This window comes from Phoca vitulina, unplaced genomic scaffold (genome assembly GCF_004348235.1).
Source record: "Phoca vitulina isolate PV1807 unplaced genomic scaffold, GSC_HSeal_1.0 scaffold11, whole genome shotgun sequence".
Lineage (NCBI taxonomy): Eukaryota > Metazoa > Chordata > Mammalia > Carnivora > Phocidae > Phoca > Phoca vitulina.
Window position 1 is genome coordinate 17,038,307 of NW_022589714.1, and position 22,558 is coordinate 17,060,864.

General features: G+C 35.1%; 1 protein-coding gene across 49 annotated transcripts in view; it reads right to left on the reverse strand.

Annotated features, from left to right (window-relative positions):
- Window positions 1-22,558, reverse strand: part of RIMS1 (regulating synaptic membrane exocytosis 1) — a 490,270-nt gene that overhangs the window by 279,855 nt on the left and 187,857 nt on the right. For 48 of the 49 annotated variants that reach the window (XM_032409516.1, XM_032409510.1, XM_032409506.1 and 45 more), the window contains exons 3-4: window positions 11,561-11,774; window positions 9,016-9,027 (exon numbers count right to left, since the gene is read on the reverse strand). In XM_032409516.1, coding sequence (XP_032265407.1) covers window positions 9,016-9,027; window positions 11,561-11,774 — 226 coding nt within the window. The remainder of the gene's footprint in view (window positions 1-9,015; window positions 9,028-11,560; window positions 11,775-22,558) is intronic. The other variant, XM_032409467.1, reaches the window with a different exon arrangement.

Sequence of the window (22,558 nt, forward strand, 5' to 3'; positions counted from 1 at the left end):
ATAGAATATGAATAATAGTCATGATCTTGTGGCTTGAAAGCAAATGGGCACATATTTTTGGCACTAAAAGGTTTGAGTAGGGATGTTGACAGAATTTCCAGATGGTTGTCATCCTATACACAAAGTGGAAGAAGGAAGTTTTTGGGAATTCTATTTTATTTAATAAAACATTAAATAAAAATTACTATGCACTGACACACAGCTAATTTGAATATGTAAATAATAAACTCACAGAAGTAAATTTTATATTAAATTAAACAGAAAGAGTACATTGTGGCATCTATCATTATAAAATTACATTTTTTTAAGTGATTGAGAGTTGATTTTGAAAACAAAATTATATATAAGACTGATCATGGGAGAAAAAATATGAATGAATAAATGAATGGGAAAAATGAATAAATGAATTAGTGAATGGATAAATGTTAACACAGAACTATCAAGAATCTTCTAGAATAATGATGTGAGGAGCTCTGGCAGGCTCCCTCTCTGGAAAAACAACCATAACTGGTGAAAATTATTTTTAAGAAACAGCCATTTGAAGTCCCTGGAAGTTGTCCAAATGGCATATAGAAAATGGAGAAATGTTTATTTGAGGAAATCTACTAAATCTCCATAAGAACAGTGAGAGTCTGTGGCATTTGAGTTAAAACCCACTCCCTTCCTTCTCACCAACCAGCTCAGCAAGACTGAAATTTTATTCTAGATGCATACAGTCAAGAACATAGGCTTTCTCTCCCACCACTCTAAGTTGCCAGTCAAGGGCTACAGTATCTACCCCAGACAGGAAGGCCACCAGCATTTCTCATCCCCCATTCTGGCTCTATGTTGCAGAAGCTCTATTTCAGGCAAGTGTAATTGAGTGGTCAGGGGTTCCCTTCCTTTACACATTTCCCAATTATAAGATTGAAGCTCTATGTAGATGTAGCAGGCCAAGATTACTGTACCTCAATCACCTATGTCTTAGCTTGTTCATAGGGCAGAGGTTCTATTCCAGGAAAAGTAAGAACAAAAGTTGCTGACTTCATCCAGTGCCACGCTCATAGAGTAGGAGTATCTATCTAAGAGAAGCAGGTTTCTGTCTCTATCCCACTCTCCAGAGAAGTAGCATAGAGGTTCTGACTAGGGGAAGAGGAAGATCATAGAAGAAGAGCTCTGTAGCTTTCCCTGAGGGAACTGATTTTATTTGGAACAGATGCTGGAAAAGTTCAAGCATAGCAGCACTGTTAAAAACAATGGTACTGAGTCACAAGGTGGAGGCTGATAGTTCTTTGAGAGCAGCAAGTGAAACAATACACAAACTAGAAGTTTAATAGAAAGAACTAGGGAAACAGACAGATAGGAAGAGCCTGGAATTGGAGAAGGCTTTAAGGACTGGATTCAACACAAGCAGAATAACTAAAAGCTTAACAGGGAGATCAGGACAAGAGAGAGAAAAAGACAGCTGGTTAAAAATACTATCAACCCTGATGTGGAGGAGGTCAGAGTGATGTGTACATTTCCAAAGCTGTGCCCATGTGTACTAATATCAGAGGTTGCACACTTCAGGGGAAACAGGTCTCACTGAAATAGTACTGCCAACTCATTAAACAAATAATGAAGCAAACAAACGAACAAACAGACAAAAAGCCCCAGGAATGGGGACAGGGATCACACACAGATTTGCTGCAATGTGTTATCTGAAATGACCAGTAATCAACTATAAATTATGAGACATGCAAAGAAACAGTAATGTGCAACTCATTAACAACAACAACAAAAAAAACAGGCAAAAGAACCCTCCTTTGAGAGGCCCAGATGTTGGAAATATCAAAGACATTAAATGAGCTATTATTCATATGTTCAAAGAATCAAGGGAGTTCTAACAAAGTCTCATCAAATAGAGAAGATATATTAAAACATATAAATTATTAAAAGCTAAAATGATTCTGGAGTTGAAAAGTACAATAACCAAGATAAAAAAATTCACTACAGGGACTCAATATTAGATTTAAGCTGGCAGGAAAAGGAATCAATGAACTTAAAGATAGATCAATAGTGATTATACAATCTGATGAAAAGAGAAAAGAAAATGAAGAAAAATGTTCAGAACCTCAGAGAGGTGTGGGCTACCATTAAGTGCACCAACATATGTATAATAGGAGTGGCCATCAAGAGGAGAGAAAGGGATAGGAAAAAAAAAATATCAAAACAGTAAGGGCTGAAAAACTTCCCAAATTTGATGGAAAACATTAAACTACAACCACAAACTCAATGAACCAAACTGGGAGGAACACAAAGAGATCCACAACCAGACATATACACATGATAATAAATGTTGAAAGCTGGGAAAGATAAATGCTTGAACGTAGCAAGAGAAAATAATTGGTCATGTACTAGAGACACTTAATAAGATTAACAACTGACTTCCAATCAGAACAATGGAGGTCTGAGACAGTGGGATGATATATTCGAAGTGCTAAAGATGTAAAACAAGCTGTCAACCAAGAATCTTACATCCAGCAAAACTAACTTTCAAAAACTTAAGGTGAAATAAAGGTGTTCCTAGATAAACAAAAGCTGATAGAATTCATTGCTAAAGACTCACTTTAAAGAAATACTAAAGGAAATTGTTAAAGCTGGAAGTGACACTAGACAATAATATGAACTCACATGAAAAAAACAAAAAACTGGTAAAGAAAATTATATAGGTAATTATAAAAGTATTATTTCATATTTCTTATTCTTTATCTTAAGTGATTTTAAAAATAATATAAAACAATATTAATATACTAGTATTGTGAACCTGCAATATATGGAAATCAAATATACTTGGCAATAACAGCACAAAGGAAGTGGGTGAAAGCAATGTTGCATTGGAGTAAGAAAGGACACCAGATGGTAACTTGAATCCACAGGAAGAAATGAAGAAAATCAAAAATAGTAAATAAGAATATTATATAACAAATCCTATAAATATATGCTTGCTCTTATTTCTTCTCTCAGCTTCATTAAAATACATAAGATTATATAATTATATAAAGTAATAATTACAAAAATGAATTATTGCATTTTTAACATATATAGATATAAAATTTATTAAAGTAATAGCACAAAAAAGGGGAAAGGGAAACAGAGCAATATAGAATTAATACTTCTATCTCTTACTGTAATTAAGGTAGTGTGAAAGTAGATTTGTAAAGTTATTTTGGAACCCTAGAGCCACTAAGAAAATAACTCAGGAAATATATTGAAAAAAACCACTGAAATAATTAAAACATGACTAGAAAATACTCATTTAATGCATAAGAAAGCAGTAAAGGAGGAATGGAGGAATAAAAAAATGAAATATAAAAAAGAAAATAAGAGACAAATATAATCATATTGATAATAATATTAAATATGAATGAATTAAAAATCCAATCACAAGGCAGAGATTGTCAGGCTGTCTTTGAAATAAATAAATAAATAAATAAATAGGACCTAAGTACATGTTATTAATAGGAGACAAATGTTAGATTCAAAGATAAAAGTAGGTAAAATTAAAAGAATGTCAAAAGATATACCATGTAAACAGCAACCATAAGAGAGCTAGAGCAGCTTTACTAATATCAGACAAAAATAGGCTTTTTTTGTGACTAATATACTCCTCACTACTGGCAGCAATAATAGGGAATCTATCTGCTAATGAAATCTGTTGGATGGCAGACATCAGGGATATAATGAAAGTTGGTGGCAGATGACAATCTGGTTGTTACTTAGTCTTTATGTCTATCTGTTTACATGCTACTAAAAGCTCACATCAGTCAAGAAAATATCTGGTACACAAAGAAGAATAGTCCTTTTCATTCTGGGCTTCAGTTTGGGTGTTAATTTTGGACCTACGGCTGAGTGGTAAATTTGCTGAAGCTGCTAGTTCTTTCTGCATATTTAAAAAACAGTCTTTTCAACTGGCTATAAAAAAAATCTCTTACTTGTGTGTACCCTAATGATAGCTAGTCTAGACAGATAGATATTAGATTCTAAGGTATCTTAAATTTAACAGAGCTCCTGTTCTGATTCATACAGATTAGTAAGTACTTATATAATTCTAACATAAGGGACATAAAGAATCCCTAGAGAAGAAAGAAACTGAACTTCTAATACTTTGAATATGCTAGCCTTTTAAGAAAAAAACTTTCTCAAGAAATTGCTAACTTGGAAGCATTTTTTATGTAAGAATCGAAATCCACATAATCAAAGTGAATCTTTGGAGCTATCAAACCAGTTTAATAATTTTCACTTAAAAACAGTTTCATAGGGTGCCTGGGTGGCTCAGTCATTTAAGTGTCTGCCTTGGGCTCAGGTCATTATCCCAGGGTCCTGGATCCAGCCCCGCATCGGGCTCCCTGCTCAGCGGGAAGCCTGCTTCTCCCTCTCCCACTCCCCCTGCTTGTGTTCCCTCTCTTGCTGTGTCTCTCTCTGTCAAATAAATAAATAAAATCTTTAAAAAAAAACAGTTTCATAAAAAGCACAATGAGATAACATATCACTTCACATGTAACATGATGGCTTAAAAAAACCAAAACAAAACAGAGAATAACAAGTATTGATGAATGTGGAAAAACTGGAACCCTTACATATTGCTGTGCAGCTGTTAGGGAAAACAGTTTGTCAATTCTTCAAAATGTTAATCATAGAGCTATTAAATGACTCAGTAACTCAACTCTTAGGTATATAAACAAGAAATCTGACAAATTACGTTCACAAAAACCAGGGAGTTCGCCCATGGTTTTAGTCTTTAGCTTTGTGAAAGCTGTTTCTACCACAGCCCTTTTCCTTATACTACAAGGGATGATTTTTTTTCTATACTCTAGTGGAACATCTTTTGTCCTACTATGCATCTGTATTTAACACTGATTTGTGAAATTGTAATCTCCTCAAACAAGTTTTATAAGTGCATTAAATAATGATTTTGGGGTGGAACAAAACCAGGATTACAAATTTCTAATGATTACTGAATATTAGGCAAACATTCCCAGAATAGTAATGTTAAGTGCAAGAGATTAAGATTCCATGCCCCATGGGGTGCTTCTCATTAGGTTAAGTGACTCTTGATCTCAAATCAGGTCTTTTTTTTTTTTTTTTTAAAGATTTTATTTATTTACTTGACAGAGAGAGACACAGTGAGAGAGGGAACACAAGCAGGGGGAGTGGGAGAGGGAGAAGCAGGCTTTCCGCTGAGCTGGGAGCCAGATGTGGGGCTCGATCCCAGGACCCTGGGATCATGACCTGAGCCGAAGGCAGACGCTTAACGACTGAGCCACCCAGGTGCCCCTCAAATCAGGTCTTGATCTCAGGATTTTGAGTTCAAGCCCCAAGTTGGGCTCCACATCCACTTAAAAAAAAAAAAAACAACATTCCATACCTTTGAAAAATAGTGTAACAAATTCCTAAAACAAATTTGGAATAAAAAACTTACAACTTTCTGAATTATCTAAGACAAGTTTTTTTTTTTTTTTTTTAAGACTTCATTTATGGGACACCTGGGTGGCTCAGTTAAGTGGTTAAGCATCTGCCTTCGGCTCAGGTCATGATCCCAGAGTCCTGGGATCCAGCCCTGCATAGGGCTCCCTGCTCAGGGGGGAGCCTGCTTCTCCCTCTCCCTCTGCTGCTCCCCTTGCTTGTGCGCTCACGCACGTGTGCTCTCTCTCTCTCTATCAAATAAATAAAATCTTTAAAAAAAGATTTTATTTATTTATTCATGAGAGACAGAGAGAGGAAGGCAGAGGGAGAGGGAGAAGCAGGCTCCCCGTGGAGCAGGGAGCCCGATGCGGGACTCGATTCCAAGATCCTGGGATCATGACCTGAGCTAAGGCAGACACTTAACCAACTGAGCCACCCAGGTGTCCCTAACACAATAGTTTTTACAACTTGATGTGTTACTCCCCTATAGGATAAGCACAACAGAAATGCTATGAGAAATCTAATCAACTAAATTGCTTAATGAAAGTCCTCCTCTTGATGCACCCTAAATCTCCTTATTGATATGTTTATCTATATGTCTACATTCTAAAACTTTAATTTAAGCCTATATTATCTTTCTGGGAAGAATCTCTAAGAGAATATTCTTGCAGAAAAAGCCATCATCAAAGCATCTAAAAAAAAAAAAAAAAAAAAAGACTGAGAACAAGAAAGTGAGCCCAGGCAAACTCTAACATTCACTTTAAATCATCATGTGGTATTGAAGATCAGAGACTGTGAAAGTTCTTTATGCTATTAAGAACCAATTATCCCACAGATAGCACTTTATGATAAGGCCAGGTCCAAACTCTGTTGCCACTGCCCCATTCTATCCAAGCCCTACCTTTTATGAACTTCTTTCTCCAAAAACATACTTGCTTCATTAACATATCATTTAGCATGATTTCTAAAAACAAACGCTAATGAAAAGCTCTAAGGAGCCAGTTTAAAAAATCATGACTCTGTAAACATTGTACCTCATTAATTATTATCTTGATATATAAAAGCATTTTTTTACACATGATGTTTAAAAGGTAGGCATGTGCAGCTTTCATATTTGGAAAGAATGAGAAAATGGTAGGGTTCTGTTTTTCATGGTATTGCTGACATTTACTATAAAACACTCTTAACTTATAAAACCTGACACTTTTGGTGAAAATAAAGATTAGCCAGAGGTGTGCCAAGTTCATTTTTAGTTGCTATATTTGTAAAACAATCCCACTCACCCAACCAAAAAAGAAACACTGATGAAAATTTATGGGGTCTCAAAGGAATTTAATTTGGAGGATTCAAGGAAGCTGATTTACCAACAGCAATGTGTTCATGTTATCAAGGGAGTTACCTAAATTCCATACTCAAGCACCAAATAGTGAGTAGAAAACAAAGTCAAAAGCAATTTAAACAGACCATGGGGAATTTGGCACTAGCCCTATATATTTAGGTATAGGGACAGGGTATAGGTATAGGAAGAGGGCTTTCAGTGAAATAAATAACCATAATCTTACCTACGAGAGTATGCACTTATATAAAATACTCTCCTATTATAAGCTACTCCATGTGTCAATTGCAAAGTGATTATGACAGCCATTTTCCTTATAAGCAAGTATACCAGCCTTCAACTTATTATGAGAGGTTATTTAGGCTAAGAGTGAAGTTTTAAAATAAAATACTGCCAGCCCGCAAAAAAATATGATCATTAATACTTTTTGCTGGACTTAATAAAAGACATATTTGTATGTTAGCTATCCTTAGGTCTTCATATCATACACATTAGTATTTTAGTCATATTTATTCACCAATTTAACAAGCTAAGCAGAATTCATTGTATTGATCAAGATGTAGATTGCTTTTAGAAAAGTTTTATTCACCCTTAGTCCTCTTTCTTTTCCACTCACACCAACACATACACACCTATAAATTACAATTTCTTTACCAAAAATAAAAGAGCTCCGAGGAACAGGGAAAGAACCAACAATCAAGCACTTTATTTATTATTCAGTTATTCTCTTTAGCACAACTAAAACAAAATCTGGTTTCAGTTTCCTTGGACTAGAAAGGCAATTCCTTGAACAACTTCAATAGGCTAAAAAGGGTTTTAATGAAATTATGACAAAGTACTTAAAAATAAGTGGTAGATATAAGCATTATAATTAAAATAAAGAAAATAACTGAAAGTGATTGTGTTTTGTAGGTCTTTCCACTCCATTTTTAGCCTGAGAACCACAAAATGCACCTGAATTCTCATTACACAGTCAGTAATCATAATAAGATAATAAGCACAAATAACCTACCATTATGGGAAGTGCTGCCAAAGGGACTGCCCTAGAGGAGTACCTGAAGTCTTATACCACCAGGTCTATAAAGCACCAGCATTATTATTTGCTTAAATGTTTATTTTTTAAAGGAATCTAAAATTATCTACATTTCAAATGCAGACTCACTCGAAGTAATATTCATGAAACCAAACGTGTGATATTCTAGTTCTATATTTTTTCTAGTACAGTACATTAATGCATTAAAATAATAGCCCCTACGATGATCTCACATGCCCCCAATGGTACAGGCAAACACATTTAGTGAAAACAAATCATCCTACATAATTTTCAACTGGATTTCTTTCTCATAGAAAAAACTGATGAACATATATTAGTATCAAGATTAAAAAGACAGATTAATGTTCAGTTTCATGTCATGCTTGCTATGTATGCACTACAGTACATCATTTAAACTTTAAAAGAGTTGAACAAAGGCAGTGGAGTTGATATATTGAACCTAAAATACTCATTGCCTCAGTCTCATATTGGAAAATTACTGAGCTTTGGAGAAATTGTAATTTACACTAAATGAAACCATATATCTTGGATACAAAAGACAGGTTGACTGAAGGTTCTGCTTGGATCCTATCTTTTTAAGTTCAGCCTCTGTGGTTTCTATAGCTGATAAGAGTGAAAAGTGACCTTTCGCTACCCTAGGAGTGATTTCTACGCATGAGAGAGGAAAAAAAGGGCAAAATGTGGTTCAATAGGACAACTCTGCCACTTGTGTTCTATAGAAAAATCTTTTTATTTTGAGCTTTTGATTTTAATTTGATTCATTCTTGCCACTAAATCAGTACATTCAATTCCTTCTGCAATAAAATTTCAAATCACCTGCCTATGCATCTACTGAGTGCAGAGAAAGGTACAACCTATTGGAGTTTATTGTTTCATTGAGTTTATTCCTTATTGTAGATGGAATCATCATCAAAACTCAGCTGAGAGGACAAATTGGTTCATAATGATTTAAATTATATTAAAATATCACTGTTCCCATGAACTCAAACTACCCAGACTTTACCTATTAATATAAAACTCTGTAATGCCCCTAGATGTTCATTTTATTTTTTTTTTTCCATGAGAACTGGGAATGACCTTTTCCTAACATATAATTTCTTTGTGAAATTATAGTGACTAACAAGACTAGGCAAAACATTCACTTAATAAAGTTCACAACATTATAATAACAAATGATAGAAAAGAAAGCATGGATTCTAACCACTTTGTCCTCCTTTGGGAAAGCATCCAAGGAAGCAGAGTAAAAAGAGAGGAAAAAGAAGAAGAGAAAAACAAAAATAAGGCATATATTAATAAACAGATTTTAAGAAAATAATCATGTATTATTTTTAAAGTATTAGAGCACAGGTATTTTTAAAAATAAATGCTTACTCTTCCCCAAAATACTCATTGTTCAAGCTTTCATTGAAAATGCACATATGCAGATCCTGCTATAGTAGATACAAAAATTGGTCACTATAATCTCCAAAATTTTTAGAACTTGAATTACTACATCTCTATTTAAAACATTATTCAGAAAGAAATCCCAATTCACTATTATATTTAGTCTTCCTATTACTGAAAAGACATTTTATTAAAATCCATAAAATTATATGAATAATTTTATCAAATTACTGTTAAAATATTTATAGTTACAATTTGGAAAATCTAAGAATGGGAAATATTTGTAAGAAATAAAAATGAGAAAAAAAGATGTTAACTATTGTAGCCATAAATTATTCCACAAGCAATATTTATTTGTAAGATACACCTCAACATTTACAATCTTATAGGAAAAGCCAATACAATATAGTCATGCAATATTTTTGACTTATGCCCAAGATTGAGGCAGTACTTTCTTTTATTTTGTTCTTCTGAATATTTTTTCCAAATTGGATGGGTTTCGTGAAGACGGGTAGACCACATTAGGCTTGGGTGTCTTCTCCAAAGCAGAGGTACCTCTTTGCTCAATTTCCTTTAAACATGAGTTTAACCCAAGTAATTTTAATATATCAATAGTTAACTGTATTGTTATTGGCTTTCCACAAACCTGTAGTCGAAGGCTAAAAACAGTCAACAATACAGGGGCTGAGTCAGCATCTCCACTCCACTGATTTGCACATTAGTACTCACTGCCAGGACATTTCCGATTGGACAGTACCCCTATGCCAAATGGTTTGTTAAATATTTTGACTATCATTCCCAGGTATCATCTGTGAGAATTCATTTCAAAATAGTGCATTTAAGAACACCAAAGAAGAATTAACAAATAGGTCTCATGCACCTTTTTATGCGCCAGACGCTCTTTTGACCCCAGGTTGTTTTAAAAAGGCTTTAACATCACATATGATAATTTATTAAAAAACTTTTAGCAGGAAAAGAGGAAAACTTATTTGGTCATCAGAATGGCACCTAAAGAAAAATTAAAGCTATATCATAAAGACCTAGATTTTAATTATCATAATAATCATAGACAATAATTATTACTATCCAGTTTCAAAGATAAAGAAGCTGTTGTTCAAGAAGGCCAAAGCCTTCCCAAGGCCACAAATAGTGGGCTTATCTTAAAATAGAAGATATATCTATTTTACTGAATATCTTAATTCCACTGGAAGAGGTTTTTAGAATACCCTGCTTATAATTCAAATACACTACCAATGAATACAATGTTGATAGGGAGATTGATTTTGATTTTAACTATGATTTTCTCAATTAGGAAAACATCAAGAGTGTTTAAAGCTTCATGTTATTTTTAAGTATAACTTTGTACTATGTTAAATTGCATGCATGATTAAATAATATATGAAATTATTTAGAGAAACACTGGGAATTCTTTAGGTATATGATAATTTTAACTGTTCTGTATTACATTGCAGACCTGTATTACACTGCAGACCTATATCAAAGAAAACCCACCCAGACATCCCCATAAATAATTCTATCCATACTAAGATAGGGAATATAATAAAGTACATTAAAATGTATTCTAAACTATTAGAATTTATCTAGTACTTCGTAAATAATATTTAGTCCTCTTAAATGAGCATCTGAGTGCCTCAAAAACTGTATATATTTAAAGCACTGCATAACAGAAGACCAGCTCTTATTTAAGCCAAACAAGGAAACTGCATCAGATTGAAACTACATCTCATAGAGAAGAAAATAAGTGCAAAAATCCCCCCAATTTATAAAAGTGTATTTTGACATACTCTTTAAATATACAAATAATTTCCCTATGAGAAACTTAGTGCTGCATTACTTTACCATGACAAGAAATAGGAAATTACTCTCACAGAAACTAATCATTGCTTTATATATCTTATCTTGGGTTAAATTTAATGCCACACTGTTTACCTTACATTTTACCTTCATTCAATCTGAAACAAATGTTGCAGAAACTGAAAGGTTTTCTTCCCTTTTTACAAGAAGAACTGGCCATAGCAACTTGGAAGAGTTTCATAATTCATGAGACTAAATCTACATTTACTACATTCTTAAGAAAATAAATTTACTCCCACAGATAATCTGTTGGTTTTGAATGGGAATCGTTTATTAAGATACATATGCAAAGCATCTTTTTATGACTTATTTTCATCACTACTCCACTACTCTGAACTTTATGAAAAACACAGAAAATGGGAAAAGGGCACAGTAACGGGTACATTTATGCCCAGGTCGACTTTCTAACACGCGTGTGTTTTCTGCTTGGGAGGTGCACTGCTTTTTACCCACATTCAGAGTGCCTCACGCACTCAGGGAACACTCACGTTGTTGGAGCGCAGAGACACGCGGCCTCCACAGCGGGCGCAGAACTTGGTGCGGCAGTAGGAGCAGAGATGGCCGCACCCGTCGGCAAACTTGGTTTTATGACAGATCCCACAAGTCGGAGCGTCATCTTTGTGCTCGCCCTGGTAACGCCGTGCTTCTTCCCCTATTTTTCTGACTTGTTCTTTATAGCTTTCAAATTGTTGATGCAATCTCCTGGGCAAAAGAGAAAATGGTAGCAAGCTAAGTAAATGACAGAAGACAAAAAACAAAAACAATTTTTTCTAATGGAATAGCAGTGCAACTGTTTGAACTAAATCAGAACACACAAAGCAATTTTTCCCACTCATCTTACCTCCAATGGTAAAAAATGTATTCGCATGTATTCCATCAGTCCCAATTTTGCTTACTAGCAATGAACCATACATAAATAGACTCTAAAAAATCACTGTTGTGGTCCCAACAGTGGGATTCATGTATCTACTCCATGCCTCTCCTTCTTTTAGACCAGCGGCTTTCAAAGTATTTGGACTGTGGAACTCTACAATTACACTCATGTAGTATACAACTGAAGCAAAAGTTATATAAAATACCTAGCCTAACTCTATATGATGTACTCTGGTATATTCTTTCTCATTCTATTTTAAGTTTAATACTGATTACAATTAAAAAAAAAAAACTTGTCACAGTAACTTGATTTGATGGCCCACTATTTGAGCATGATGTATACTTGGAAAAATATGGTTTTAAACTACAATGCTATGTAATCCATGTTCCACAAAATATCTTCCTTTACTCTTATTGGAGACTACTTATATATTCAATATCAAGTGTCTGATTTCATACAGTATATAAAATGTTACCTTATAATTGAGCTCACTAGTCTTTCCACATCACATGAAAAGTTCTAAACCACACCTTGCAAAATATTCAGATTTTTACATACCCCAACCTTGCTTGATCTCTCTCAGGTTATATGTATGAGAGCTGCTATCACTCTTTATTTAATGAATGCAACCAAAGTTGTTGAGACAAACCATTTCCCATAAGAATGATCACACTTAAAATGATTCAAGTCTCCTCCCCTCCCTGCCAGACCAAATCCCTCAATCTTAAATTGCTACAAATAGAAACTGTTCGCTGCTCTGTACAGAACACTATGACATCCAGTGAAAGGATATGTCTTAGTTTCATAAATGAGAACTGAGAGAGTTGTCCCAGGACTAGCCAACAGCCATTGGCCATTAAAATGAAGGAGAGAGTCCTGGGAAATCATCTGTGGACCTGAGCGAGTGTGCTGGATGCGACTGTTCCCTAGGACACAGAGTACACACACATGCTATTGTCAATATAGGCAGTCAGCTTGATTCTCTACACCTGAGATAACTGTGGGACCTGGTACTCCCTGGAAACAGAACCAAGTAAGTTAGGTGTAAGGACTGTAGTGTTTGCAGTACTGGGATTTCATGATATTTTTCCTTTAATGCCAACAGCTCCTGAGCAGAATTTTAACGATTACTTTAAAAATTCTGAAATCCCTTTCCTGCTTTGCCAACTGACACTTCTTCTATTTAATCCCATAATTAAAGCAAACATACTTGCACTAGGAAATAAAGTAGTTTAGAATCTGAAGCCCTTCCCAATTTAAAGGCTAGCTAATTTCAGTTCATAGAAAGAAATAGTGATATTATATTTAATGAGTGCAAGAATACCTGATCAACTTAAAGAGTGAAGTTATTTGGTACATTAAATTTTTTTGTACTTTAAGCACCATCAATCTAGGCTCAAGTTGGTAGAAAATAGCTGTGGATATCTATTATTTCAAAAGCAACCTTACAAAATAGATTGGAAATCTTAAGGCTTCTATTAAAGAAAATAATTATTAAGGAGTGGGAGCAAGGAAGTATCTCTAATCAAAGAAACAGATATAAACTCTAAGCATAGAGGGAGTGCATGAGTAAATATTTATTGTGAGAACCAGCAAATCAAATTTATTTAAGTAAATATAAATGAGAGAGCTAGGCTAAGGAAAAAGTTTCCCTATAAACTTACTTCATAATACAGCATATGATTTGGTATGGGTGTGGCAAACTTTCCAGTAAAAGGCCAGACTGTAAATATGTTAGACTTTGTGGGCCATATAGTCTCTTTTGCAACTACTCAACTCTGTTGTAGCATAAAAGTATCATAGATAATATGTAAATAATAAGCATAATAAGTGTGGCTATGTTTCAATAAAACTTTATTACCAAAACAGAAAGTAGGCCAGATTGGGCCCGTGGACCAGTTTGTCAGCTCCTGATTTAGTATATGCTTTATACTGAGGTATAATTGTTTGAAAATCCATTGTTCTTTAAAAATTCAAACATAAAGAACTTTTGTCCATCCTATAGGTCCCAGTCGAAAGGGGCCTTTTATACAATACTTACATGCAGGGCCCTGACCACTGAGATGAAAACTTACCCTGCTACGATCGCATAGCATTTTATTTGGTCACTCTTAGTATATTTACCCATATACCATTAGTATTTCTGAACATGACATCTTTCTTGTGACAAGTGCTTCGCCCCACAGCTGGTGAGGAACATTCACACAAGCAACATTGCAAACTCTACCAGGACTCACATCCTCCTGGAAGCTACGTATATATCTTGGTGGCCCGTATACATCTGGACTCTCCTCCTATGTGTATTTAAAAGTCCTTCCTGGTTTCGGCAATAGCCCATGGTTATACTACTGGTTTGGACATTCCCACAGGGAGAGAACTGCGGGGGGGGGGGGGGGAATCATGCTGTTTCTCAGCCCAGAACTCTCTTACATCTTCAACTCTCTTTCTTCATAGGCTTCTTCCTCTTCTTACACGTGGGACTCCCTTATTCTTCACTGAGAGAAAAAGTCCAACCAAAGTCCCCACCAACCTCTCTAACTTATTTCCCACTGTGTTCCTTTTTATCAGCACTCACTATAAAAGGAATAAAGGACGGAAAGAAGGCAGGGAAGGAGGAAGTTACAGCATTTATTACTCTCACTTCTTCAAAATCTACTTACTCTGTAACCTTCTGCAATGCTCTACTAAACTCTCTTAAAAATCAACCTTAATGCCCTTTTCTCAATTTGTATTCCCCTTACGTTACCTCTGATATCTCACTCTGTCAAGATGTTGTCCTCATAATAAATTTTGCTTTTGGAATCAGGATATTGGTAGTGAAACCATAAACAGCATATTTATTTTTTGTATCTGATGTTTTAATGCTTTAATCCATATCAAATATGTGATAAATGCCAGTAAATGTCAGTAAATGCAGGACTGCAAATGTAAAATCTTTTTTTGTGAAATTTAATTGTATATTTTATTTTTATAATTTTTTTATTATGTTATGTTGGTCACCATACAGTACAGTGAAATAAATCAGAGAAAGATAATTGTATATTTTAATTTTAGAATTAACACTATATTCTTATTGATTAGTAAGGTTGTTAATATATGTGATCACAAAGATCTCAGATTTAAATTATCTAGATAGAAAATGGAGTGTTATAAAATATGTAAAATACTATTAAAAAAAAAAGCATTGATACAGAAACCTTGGTTTTCTCCTAGGATGTGATTTTCCCCCCATTATTTCACTATGTAATAATCATTGCATTATTTTAACATCAGTGCACTCAAGAAATACCAAGATTCCAGCTGTAAACAAGTTGTTTGGGTGATTAATGGCACATATTTGAAGGAAATAAAGATGAATGCCTAAAAATCTAAATATCATTCTCTAAATGTCTAAAAACATCATTCTATAAATGCAAAATAATTTAAACAGAAAATCACTGATGACATTCTTACCTATTAATAAGTATTTGTTGATCACTTGCTATAAATAAGATACATAGCAAGATGCTAAATGATCAGTAATGGTAGAATGCAGAGAAATCTTTGTAATTGGCACAGTACCTCATTTATTTCTATTTTGTATTTTTCCTTCCTCCATCCCCAAAGTGGTCAGAAGCTAGAAGACAATTCTACCTTTTTTCCTGGCTATTCTTTTCAAAGTTTAGGCTAGATTTGCCTAGAGCCGGAGGAGTTGGGAGCTAGTGCTTTGAGATTTCAAGAGCCTACGTGTTAGGAAGGAAGGAAGGTAAGAGCTTTCCCTAAGATGAAGGGAGGGCAGAGACTAGGGTAGTTTGCACATAGCACTCTAAAATGGAGAACTGCTTTGGGATGTGCATACAATAGTGAGAAGGCATGGGTACTGAAAAACATAAGAATGGCCTATGTGTTCCTTCCCAACCTTGACACAGGACACATAAAACAGAGCACAATAAAGGCCCCATGAAATTAGTGGCATGAGATTAAAGCCAGGAGAGCTCTTCTGAGAAGGTTAGGTTGTTTAAGTGCCTCCAGTAGCCCTGGGGGTGTCCAGGAAAAAGACCTGACAATGAATGAAATTAAACATTTTGCTAGTGAACAGGTTAGAGGCTTGCTTTAAAAGATTTTGGCATCACCCTCTATTGTCAAAAAATTCACACTAACCTCAACTCTAAAGCACAGTTCTTTATTCCAAGGAAGGTACAGTTGACTTAGGAGTAAGTTATATGTAAACATAAATTAACAGTTTATGGCAACATATACCATGTGACAAGGGATGGAAGTAAATAGTTCCATAGAGAGTAATAGTTCTGGGTAAAATAATCAGGGAGATTTCTTTGGTGTAGCTAGTCAAAAACATTTTTTAGATGATTTACAACTTGGACTGTTTACTGAATACTAAAAGTACAGTACATGGTGATGTTAGTAGAACTACTAAAGCAAAGAAATAGGAAAGCATGCTAAGATAATAACAACACGATTGTGAATGCTCCCAAAGTTCTCAAAAATGTAAGCTGAAATTATCTTTTAGTGTCTTTGCATATCAACAAATAAACACCCAGTTTTTATGTTCTAATGAATGATAGCCCAATAAACACACATAACTGACTATAAAGACACATGTGCAGTTAAAAAATGATTTCTTGGCCCCAAAACACAGTTGTCCCCTTCTTAATGAAACTGTCTCTCTGATTCTACTCTCTAACAGAGGAGCAGTAAAATTCCACTGCATTCCAGGGGTGACTAATTTTTTATAATGATGCTTGGAAATAATAGTCCCTTGTATTAGAGTTGAGTTGGAAATAACATCACAGTCTTTTAGGCAAAAAGATGAAGTTATGGAATTTGGTGCTACAAAATTGCTGGAAGGGGGACAGAAGTGGGTTCTTAGCCTGATTTCCAGGAAGGATCCCTAAAACAAAAGCATAAACCAACTACTCAAAGGTCCTCAATCAGGAAGTTGCAGGATCAGAAAGCCATTGCCAAAATTGCTGGCGTTAGAATCCCACCACGTCAGCTGATGCATTAGGATCTGGAAACCCCCACCACAGCCACTCTGAGCCTGCCAGAGAGACCAGCAAAATGGTTGCCACGCATGCTGTGCTTGGCCCTCCATTCAATTCCATTTCAACTCGTCTCATACAAGCACATCTGACTGGTGGAACCTAAACCACATCAGGAATTCTAGCTGCAAGAGAATCTGTGAAATTTAGTTTTGAGATTTCTGGCTTCTGCCTAAACTCCCTAGGAAGACTCTGGGACAGATGTTGTGAGAGTCACTCCTCTACTTCAGCTACAATCCTCTGATTCATGTCAAATTTCTTAATTCCTTCCACTGCACTTGAAGTGAGCAATAGACAGCAAATCAAAGTAAAACTCAGGCTCACATACAAGGCACATACACAAAAAACCAACCAAAAAACCTTTTTGTAGTGATTAGATGCATAGCACAAATCTACCACCTGTGGTGAAGACTCTTACTATTCTTCACTTGGATTATTTTGTCAACTTTTTAAACTAGGCCTTGGCCAGTAGATTTCCTCACTAGTTCATCTTTCATATGATCTGAATGATCTTCCTAACAAAATGAACCAATTATGTCAATCCATTGCTAAAATAGCATCTGCAAGATATAGTCCAGTTCCTCATCCTGGGGTGATTCTCCCTTTGCTCCCACTTACTTATCTATCAGCATCTCTCACAAGCATTTCTCATAGATTGTATATAACTACCATTGTATCAAACACAGTACTCCTAGGCTTACAAACATCAATTCGACAAACATTTATTGAGCTCCAACTACTTGAGTCTCTAGGGGGTACAAAGAAAACAACAAACAATGTAAGAGGATACTGAGTTTTACTTATTTTATTGCTTTATTCAAGTCTTTTTGATAAGTGCCAGAAAATGGTCTTTTTCTTTTGTATATGGGGAACATGTGCCCACATTAGATACTGATTTTTTCTTTTCAAAGCTTAATGTAATTTAATCTTAAACATAAAACTTGATTTGTCTTAACAAAATGTAACCTTCTAGGCCCTGTGCACAAAATTAAGGAAGGTTTATGATTTGCTCTTATTGACTAAATAGATTTTTGTTGCTTAGAGGAACAATTAGTCTTGGTTAAAATGTGTTAATGTATTTTTGTGGTTTTTCAGATTATATTATACATATATTCTTATTTTATTTTTTTAAAGATTTTATTTATTTATTTATTTATTTATTTATTTATTTATTTATTTAAGAGAGAGAGCACACAAGTGGGGGGGGGGATAGAGGCAGAGGGAGAGGGAGAGGCAGGCTCCCCACTGAGCAGAGAGCCTGACACAGGGTTCGATCCCAGGACCCTGGGATCATGACCTGAGCTGAAGGCAGATGCTTAACCGATGAGCCACCCAGGTGTCCCACATGTACTCTTATTTTAAATATAAGTTGTTTACAGGTGTTTGACATATATGTAAAATATTCTTCAAAAGGAACTTACTGTAATTGCACATTTGTGTAATACAGGTGAAATCACTTTTACAGTGTTTTCCTTTCAGCCTTGAACTTTTTAATGCAACTTCAACCCTTACCAAGTATTATAGAACTTTAACTTATCAATAATTTGTTAACCTAAATTTACTTAAGTTCATTTTTCACTTAACATCAATCTGTAGGAATATAAGATGCTATTTCTCCATATGACCATGTTAGCTTTCTTTGGAATTTCACTTTTGTTTTCTTCTTCAACCCTTGTGAATCATACCTGAAATTTAAGAAATCAAGTTGTACAAGCTTGAAACCAAAGCCCCCTACTTCTTTGCTAGGACTTGGAGTTCATTACTTTGGAATGATTCAAACTCCATTCCCAGAATGAGAAAAGATAAAGGAAAGATTCCAAAACCCAATTTTAAATGAAAATATTTAGGAAAATAAGAGACCAAAGAAGACGCACTTTGAAAATCATTATGCACAGTTTTTCTCATTTTATAAATGAGAAAACTTGGACCCATTACTTTAAGTTACCTACAGAAGGTTGTAAAACTAGTTTGTGATAATTAGGTCCTCTATTTTCAACTTTCCACTACACTTTCCTATCTTCAGAATACTCACTTGAATATGGCTAAAGGAATGAAAAGTTGATTTGTGAAGGATGTTTCCTTGGTGTTCTTAAACTGCATCGAAATTATCTAGGGGACTTTGTTAAAATGCAAGTTCTTGGACTAACCAGGGCTTCTGATTTAGTAGATATGGGATAAATTCCAGGACCCTGACTTTTTAAAGGTCAACCCGGGTGATCCTGGTGTAGATTATCTGGGGACCATAGTATAGTAGAGATCCATATGTTAAGGTTAAATTTGAAAATGAAGGCATTTTTTTTCATACATCTTTCATCACACTTGATAAAATTAATCTTCATCACATAAATTTTAATCATAAGTGTAAAATTTGAGGGATAATCTATACAAAAATACACTGAAAAATTTTAAAATTTTGCCATATAATGTAATTTGATGTCCACCATTTTTAAAAACTTACAATATTATGAATCACAGATATGTACATATTAGTATTTGTAGGCTTTTTAAATGATCATAATAGGAGTTAGGAGGAGGGAGGGATAAATAAATGAGGCACAGAGGATTTTTAGGGCAGTGAAACTACTCTGTCTGATACTACAATGGTGGATACACGCCATTACACATTTGTCCAAACCCATGGAATGTGCAACACCAAGAATGAACCTTAATGTAAACTATGGACTTTGGGTGGTAATGGTGTGTCAGTGTAGGTTCATCAATTGTAGCAAATGTGCCCCTCTGGTGGGGGATTTTGATAATGGGAGAGGCTGTGCATGTGTGGGGCAGCAGGTATATAGGAAATCTTCCTCTTTTTTTAAATTTTATTATGTTATGTTAATCACCATACATTACGTCATTAGTTTTTGATGTAGTGTTCCATGGTTCATTGTTTGCGTATAACACCCAGTGCTCCATGCAGAACGTGCCCTCTTTAATACCCATCACCAGGCTAACCCATCCCTTCACCCCTCTCCCCTCTAGAACCCTCAGTTTGTTTTTCAGAGTCCATAGTCTCTCATGGTTTGTCTCCCGCTCCGATTTCCGCCCCCTTCATTCTTCCCCTCCTGCTATCTGCTTCTTCTTCTTCTTCTTTTTTTTTTTTTTAACACATAATGTATTATTTGTTTCAGAGGTACAGGTCTGTGATTCAACAGTCTTACACAATTCACAGCGCTCACCATAGCACATACCCTCCCCAGTGTCTATCACCCAGCCACCCCATCCCTCCCACCCCCACCACTCCAGCAACCCTCAGTTTGTTTCCTGAGATTAAGAATTCCTCATGTCAGTGAGATCATATGATACATGTCTTTCTCTGATTGACTTAGGAAATCTTCCTCTCAATTGTGCTGTGAACCTAAAGCTGCTCTAAAAATAAAGTCTATAAAAAAACAATTGCTGTAAAAAAAGGCTATAATATATATATTATATATATAAATGTTATATTTATATATAATATTATGTATTTCCTAAACATTTCAGTAATTCATAAATTTACCTCAGATATTACTGAATAATTTTTAAAATTACTACAGTTGAAAAAATTATTTTTCCATTTGTGTCCAAAACCATTTTTAGTCTGTAGTTTAACAGTATACTTTTTACTTATTACAAATGTCCAGCAGATGGCACTAAAGATTTTAATTTTGACACTGAGTTCTTAAATAGTTATTTAATTTTATTTAAAATATCTAATGTGCTAAATAAAATTGGTTGAATCAGCAGGGGGTGTAACTTATTAGAAAAAATGTGTTTTCGGAGGTAGCTGAAAAAGAACAAAAAAGAAATTTATAAAGTGTTGGAATTTCTGCTCTTTTGCGGAGGACCCTCATTCTATGTGCCCTTTAAAAAATTATATATTAAAGGTTTTGTCAGATATTTTTCTTTTCTTTTTTTTGTCTTCCATTTAGCACTGTTAAAGATGTAGTTCATCCAATCAGCATCCAACAGCGTTCTGAAAGCAAAATAAGAGCATAGCTGATGATTAGCTATTAGTGTTTTATAGCCTGTTACTTCAGTCAAGCATTTATTTTTAATTCCGTTTTCAATTTACCATAGGAGGCCACTCCTGAGTAAGCATTAAAGAAGACATCTCAGGACACAGAGGCCCACTAGCACATTTAAATTTTGCTCCACTTCATCTCCCAGAATGCACCTTCACTGTGCTTCTGGGTGTTGGGAGGCACCTCATGTGAAGAAGATTTGTGTGTTAGTCCTTAATAGATGGCTTCTAAATTATGGAATAATAGCACTGCTTTCTAATATTCGAGATCTATCAGAGGTCTAAAACTGAAAATTGGCACAGGAGGGAGTCATTTTATTTTTTATTTATTTATTTTTTTTAAGGATTTTATTTATTTATTTGACAGAGAGAGACGCAGTGAGAGAGGGAACACAAGCAGGGGGAGTGGGAGAGGGAGAAGCAGGCTTCCTGCGGAGCAGGGAGCCCGACGTGGGGCTTGATCCCAGGACCCTGGGATCATGACCTGAGCCGAAGGCAGACGCTTAACGGCTGAGCCACACAGGCGCCCCTGGAGGGAGTCATTTTAATACTTTGACAAGCAGGTTATCTCACTCAGCACAGTTCAAGAGAAGAAAATCAAGTGAAAAGAACAGAAACTGTAAAGTAGCATGTCAAGTAGGAATGAAATTTTAGAAAGAAATGAAGTTAGTTTTTAAGAAAATACTCTAATAGGTAATGTTGATGTCACCTGCATCATAGATATGAAATTGATCGATATTAAATACATCTAATTACATTCCACATGAACTTGCCCAGAATGTGTCATTTGATCATGTTAACTGACTTAATGAAGGGCAATTTTGAAGAAGGTGGTGCCTACACATATGATAAAGCCAAAGCGTTAGGTACTCAATTCATGCCTGTACATCACACTGTAAACCTTATCTTTCTGTATTCTTGACTATTTTCACCAGACTTGCTATGCTTTATTACTGTGGGGAAGGGAAAAAATAAACTCACTTCACTTCACAATTGCTTTCTAGAAGGGATTAAATATAAAAATTTAAGTCCACGACCACGAGGCTATTATTTAAACTCTATTCTTCAGTTTCCTCATTTACAAATTGGTGATAATAACAGCAACTTCACAGGATTTGGGGGAGGGTTAATTGAGATGATCAACGTGAAGTGCTTAGTACAGTGTCTAGCACATGGTAAAAACTCAATGTTAGCTATTATTATTATACATACACATAGATAATACATGAGAAAACAAAGTACTTTGCTTTTAAGTTTTCGAGTACACTTGGCTGATAACTTTGGGAAGCAGCTATGACTGGCCAGATTTCTTGGCATATAGGTATCAGTATGAGTGACTTAGATCATCTATCAATTGACCATGGATAAAGAGCATAAAGGTCATCTTACAAGATGAGAGTCATAGAGAAAGTCGAGCCTGCAGGCATTGTTTGTTTCATGGGAAGTCCAGAAGATACATCCACTGGGGGGAGCACACATAATTTTGTCTGAAATTTTTTTCAACATTTTTTAATGGTTGTTGCTAACTTGTATAAAGAGAAAGGAAAAAAAAAAAGGGAGGCTCTAAAAT